Source organism: Quercus lobata, chromosome 8, assembly GCF_001633185.2.
Source record: "Quercus lobata isolate SW786 chromosome 8, ValleyOak3.0 Primary Assembly, whole genome shotgun sequence".
Taxonomy (NCBI): domain Eukaryota; kingdom Viridiplantae; phylum Streptophyta; class Magnoliopsida; order Fagales; family Fagaceae; genus Quercus; species Quercus lobata.
The window spans coordinates 46,457,421-46,463,287 of NC_044911.1; the positions used below are offsets into that span (position 1 = coordinate 46,457,421).

A 5,867-nucleotide genomic window follows, 5' to 3' on the forward strand; every position below is an offset into this window, starting at 1 on the left:
GAGAAGGGCCTTGGACTTTAATTAGTGAACCTATTTGCGCTCGCCTTTATTTTATTGACAAGTTATACATGCCCTGGTGCATCTTGGATCTTAAACTCATGACCTCAATCTCCATGCTACTTTCACAAATAGTAAATGCAATTTTTGGGAAAATTAAAATAGAAATCTTAGCCTGTGTTTGTTTCACCCAAGAATTTGAGCCATTTTGCCTGAAAATGATTTATGCCTTGATTTTCGGTCCTAATATTTTAAGCCGCATCTACTGAACATCAACAACCCAAGTCAAGCTACAGAGCCTCAGACCATGGCAAAAACCAGCTCTCCACAACCCAACTGCTGCAGGCCCTTTTTTTAACATCATGATTTCTAGGTAGTATTGAATCAATGTTGAACTCAATAAGATCAGTACATTCTATTAGAAGCAGTGTCAAAACAAGAAACAATTAGCATGCAAAGGTACGTGGTGACAGTAATTCACAGAGAATTAAAATCTAAACTATAAGAACGGCAAAATTTCTGCAGATAGTACATCATCTGAAATATAAAATATGAATTACTCCAAATTATACCATATGTCAGGCATTACCGATCTGGGTGTGGAATAGTCTCTTGGTTCACAGGGCCAGCCAACTGAGAGGCTCGTAGGATCAATCCATCAATGTCAACTGGGAGAAGAAGCTTTTGCCATAGACATCCTGTGGAGATGGCCTCTGGTGGTTGAATAATCATCACTATATCATTATTTCGATGCAGCATTCCGATTACAGTCACACAGCTACCTTCTTGTACATACCTGAAAAAATTTATGGGAGTTTGTAGGTCATTAGTTCTAAAGAAGAAATGCACAGAACCAGTGGAAAATTTAAGCTACCACTTGAACAAACATATTATTACCCTTCTTCAAGACGTAGTAAACGGGCTTCTTCTGAGAGGTTTCTCTCTCTTAACCATTTTCTCAGATTAGGAGATAAAATTCTGCATTGTCTGGTAGTATTCACAAGTTTGCTCTCAATGACCAAGGGAATGACTTTACTATTAGAACCAGCTTTCACTACAGCTCTGACACCAGACTTTCTATCAGTTATGTAAAAGTCAGTGGCGAACCTCTGCCAGGAGGAAAGACCAAGCAGAATAATATTAAATTCAACAATAATATCCAACTTTCCAAATACATAGAGGTGACAAGGATTTTAAATTCTAATAAGCCATTTATAAGGTGGCTAATCTACATTTTAATATAATTGTGATATGGTGGAAGTTCTATTAATGAGAATTTCATTTCATTATGAATTTGTAGTTTGGCATTCTACCATCACTACAGCTCTGACACCAGACTTTCTATCAGTTATGTAAAAGTCAGTGGCGAACCTCTGTCAGGAGGAAAGACCAAGCAGAATAATATTAAATTCAACAATAATATCCAACTTTCCAAATACATAGAGGTGACAAGGATTTTAAATTCTAATAAACCATTTATAAGGTGGCTAATCTACATTTTAATATAATTGTGATATGGTGGAAGTTCTATTAATGAGAATTTCATTTCATTATGAATTTGTAGTTTGGCATTCTACCATCACTTATTTTAAGGTATATAATTTTCTTTTTCCACAAAGCATCCCCAGATATTATGATCATGTCCATACTTTTTTATATGTCGCATAATTACAAGTTAGAAGGGAAATTGCTGGGTTCTTGCCATTAGAGGGGCTGGGGGTGCAAACTCAAGCTCAACTTTAGAGTTTCCATCTAGCTGTTGCTCTCTGATCAATTAAAGAAAAATATTCAAAAGAAAATAAATATAATCCAAATGCGGTCGGTGTCAAAGCCATGCAAAATTTTATTGCAGTAACCCAAAACATACAAAATCCATCTTACAGATTCTCTTTATATTGTCTTTTATACATCAGACAGAAGCAAGCCATACCCATCAAGCCTCTACAGTAGGCTCATTTCATGTTCTATTTATGACAAAATTTAATGTAACATGGTGATGCTTCAAGATAATAAAGCAATCCAAGGTAAAAACATGAGCATTATGGTACATGTTGCCTAGCAGCCAAAAAAATACAAACACACAAAACTTGAGCAAATAAAATAAGGAAGTCAAGGTAAATCAGCCACAAGACAGGGAAAGATAGAGATGAACTCATCTGCAAGAGGTTAGAGGTAGATGATGCAGCCATGGAAGATTGATATACAATTACTTTGCAAATTCGCCTATGCAAGAATTAAAGAATTATTTTGTGGGGTCCATGTGTGAAGTCCAATGATCCAATTGAAGTAAAACTGTAACCGTTGTGCTGTTCTAAAGGTCTAGGTATGAATATTTTAGGGTTAAAACAATTTTTTATTTGAGTTTATATTTTATTTGTTATGGTCAATTTTGGGCATATCTATAATTTTTATGATTCAGACAAATTAAGGGTATCATGGTATTTTGATTGAGTCTAGAATTTATTAGGAGATCTTGAGTATCTTAGGTTTTAGTACACTGGTCAAACTAGGAGTCCTAATACTACTAGTACAAAAAATATTAGGTCCACAACATTTTCATAACAAATCCTAGGCTGCAGGCTTTTACTAGTCGTTGACAATGTGTTGTTAGCAGTGGGCTTAGATTATAACCAGTAACAACCTATCACCTAGATTTTTTGTGAAAATATTGTGAAAGTGTTGTAAAACTAGCATTTCTCTACATATATATGTGCTCAATGAATTCAAAAGAGATGAAGTTGATTAATAAGATATTGACTATCTTAGTATTGAGGCACATTGGCCTTATTGTTCTTTACCTCCCTTTCTCTCCTCTTTACTTCTTCTCTTTCTTGTGGTACTGTTCATACAGCCCTCCAACACCAAAGAATCCTCTCTTTCCCTTCTTCCTTACAACCCCAAATCAAGCCTTTCTTTTACTTATCAAACCCTAAAACCCCACATACTTTCTTCTACCAAATAGCATAAAAGATTCATCAAAACGTAGCCAATTTCGAATTTTAACGCTTTCTTCTATAATTCTTAATCATAAATCCACAAATTCTCCTAACCCTAAACCCACCACAAACACACATAGACAAATTCCCTAATTTATCTTATGTCAGTAGCCCTAATTAAAAACAAAGAGGAAAAGTCAGCTAAAATAATTTTTTCTTAGGCAGCATAAAAATGTCCATTATAAACAAGTGGTCCAGTTCAAGTTGTAGAAGGAGAAGAGGAAGTAAGAAAATATGTAGACTGAGGTTGGAACCAGTCATCAGCCTCCTACAAGATCAATATCATATTCAATGCAATTAGGACAACCAACAATCTATTAATTCTGAGGATGGGCTGAATGGCTTAAGTGGAAGTTGTGTACCTCACAATATGCTAAACTCCATTGAAAGCATGACGTGTTAACATTCACTGGTTTCAGATCAAATCCTCTGTATTCATACAAAAAAGTAGATGCATAGATACATCTGGTAGCCTTTTCATAGGAAGATTCTAGGGAAACACTCCCACATGACGCAAGCTGAAATCATCAGAATGACAAAAGAAGGTCATCCACTGGTTAGAACATATAGCACATAATGGATGATAGATGAGAATAAAAAAGGATATTAGCATGGAAATAAACAGAATCAGCAAATATAATGGCAGTCTGCATGTTCAGAGACATGATTAATCTGCACAATTGGCAAGTCAAATAGTATTAATCTGCATAATCAGAATGTCAGATGATATACATTTTTTTGATACATCAAAAGGTGGGGTGGGGGAATTTGAATCCTTGGATGTCTCCATTGGAAACACCAAGAGATGTCAATTGCACTACAGGGATTTTGGCCAGAATGTCAGGTGATATAAGGCGGATACTTGGTTCAACTTCAACTAGACGCTCCTGGAAATAGCTATTTTCAACATAAGAAATATAAAACATTTTCTATCATAATTTCTCAGTCACTTTGAAAGTCAAGATTATGAAGTCCAAGTTCCTATGCAAACCAACCTGTATGAGTGAAACATCAAACTCAGAAAATTTTAAAATAGAGTAATTTTACAAATCTATTTAATGTTTCTAATTAAATCTTTATATAGAAACTAGAAAATGAACCCATAGACATCATCACCATTACTCAGTGCAAACTTATTGTATGAAAGATATCTGTCCCCTGGATTGTTTCTCACTAATCATCTATAGACTCATAAATAAGAAGTTTAGAATAATTCACTCATAAAGCATCAAATTCTGGAAAATAGCTTTTTCATCACATCTTCTGATCACATCCCATTAAAAAGCATAAATAAACAACCTTTGCTCCAAAAAAATTTGTTAAAAGAATGAAGGAAAAGAAACCCAGTTTTCAGTCATAAAAAATCTTCAGTTTAGAAGACCCAGGAATGGGAAAAACTCCTGCCTGCCAAGACCAATTGATTTATCTGGTTTGGCTAAGATGATTTATTTTTCTTCTTTTTACCCCCCCCCCCCTCTTTTGTGAAACAAAAACAACAGTAACATTGGACTATACTATAGCTTCTTTTTTACATTCTTCAACAACAACAGTATCTGTAGTGGATTGTTAATAAAAGAGTGACTAAATTTTATGCTGGCCGTCAATCTGCCACGATCCCCCTCCTTTTCCAGCTTGAGATTGGCTATGAATAAAATATATGACAATAAGCACAGAAACAGACAGAGTTTTCACTTTTACATTCTTATGTTCCATTTTGTTTTTTTAATAGCAGTCCATTAGAAGGAAAGTTTTTCCAAGTCCCTTATTTTACCACCATTTCTTTCCACATAAAATAATAACAAACTAATAATTACAATCGTGAAAGAGAGGGGCCAGTGAAAATAAAAAACAAAGTTTAACAATACCCATGATTGGTGCTAAGGAAATGCATACAATATATATATTTTTTGCTTTCTATTTTTGACAGAAGTTTCACACTCTGATGGGTTTTACATCTCTTTTCCTACGAAACCAACCATAAAAACTTCCAATTTTGTTTTTCTTCTATGTCCCTCTAATTTTCTCAGCAACCAACCATACCCCAAAACCATTCCACCTAAAATAGAAACGATGCAGTAGCACTACAGAGAAAATCAAGACGAACCCATTAATTTATTATAAAAAAGAAAACCAAGCAAGCAATTAAAATAAGAAAAAAAAGAGAGAGAGACAAGGAAATGGTAGGCTTACCCCAGTGATCTTAACAAGCTGTCCATGGCGAGCGAGTCTAAGGTCAGAGTCAGGAAGAGAGCGAACGAAGAAGAGAATAGCAGTCTTGGAGTTCCAGTTAAGCGTGTTCCAGAGAATGAAAGCGAGGAGCAGAGCCGAGAGCGCAAGCAAAGAGAGGAAGAAGACGGCGTTGTGAACAACCACGAATATGAATATGGACACAGAGAGTCCCAGAAGGAACAGTGCTATCACAATGTAGAGAAACACACGAGGAATGGGATTGCAGCTACAGCAATGGTGGCCTGAGTCTCTCACGGTAGTTGCATTTGAGATTGAGAGGTCGTTCATCACTGTTGAGTCTGTGTGTGTGTGTGTGTGTGTCTCTCTCTCTCTCTCTCTCTCACTCACTGTGACTGTGACCCTTTACTCATTAGTCTCTGTTGAGAGAGAGAGAGTCACATTCTGATTTCTGCGAGAAAGGGATGGAAGTCAAACCTCTCTGCTGGTTGCCACTTATATATTACCCACTTGACAAATCACAACCCCTCAGTAAACGGCAGATATTTGTTGCCGTTTTTATGAGCCTTTGCTCCATCTAGTCTAGATCTTTTTTTCTTTTTTTTCTTTTTTAAGATAAAGTAGAATTTCTAATTATGGTATCTGTTCTATGATAATTACTCTTTATTATCAAGAAGCTAATGGATT

The 5,867-nt window shown here is 35.6% G+C and overlaps 1 protein-coding gene across 1 annotated transcript; it reads right to left on the reverse strand.

Annotated features, from left to right (window-relative positions):
• Positions 1 to 359: 359 nt before the first annotated feature.
• Positions 360 to 5,636, reverse strand: LOC115954937 (uncharacterized membrane protein At1g16860-like). The gene is made up of 4 exons (XM_031072940.1): positions 5,184 to 5,636; positions 3,356 to 3,511; positions 895 to 1,106; positions 360 to 793 (listed from the first exon to the last, which is right to left on the reverse strand). Exons 1-4 carry the CDS (start codon positions 5,508 to 5,510, stop codon positions 583 to 585), a joined length of 906 nt encoding a protein of 301 aa, XP_030928800.1. The 5' UTR covers positions 5,511 to 5,636; the 3' UTR covers positions 360 to 582.
• Between the last annotated feature and the right edge of the window lie 231 nt (positions 5,637 to 5,867).

Bases quoted from the DNA above. Each gene is read 5' to 3' on its own strand.
- LOC115954937 (XM_031072940.1), bottom strand. From the start codon at position 5,510: ATGAACGACCTCTCAATCTCAAATGCAACTACCGTGAGAGACTCAGGC. The intron at 3,512-5,183 runs GTAAGCCTACCA...TGATGATTTCAG, and splicing joins AGCTTGTTAAGATCACTGGG to CTTGCGTCATGTGGGAGTGT. The intron at 1,107-3,355 runs GTACACAACTTC...TCCTCCTGGCAG, and splicing joins GGAGTTTAGCATATTGTGAG to AGGTTCGCCACTGACTTTTA.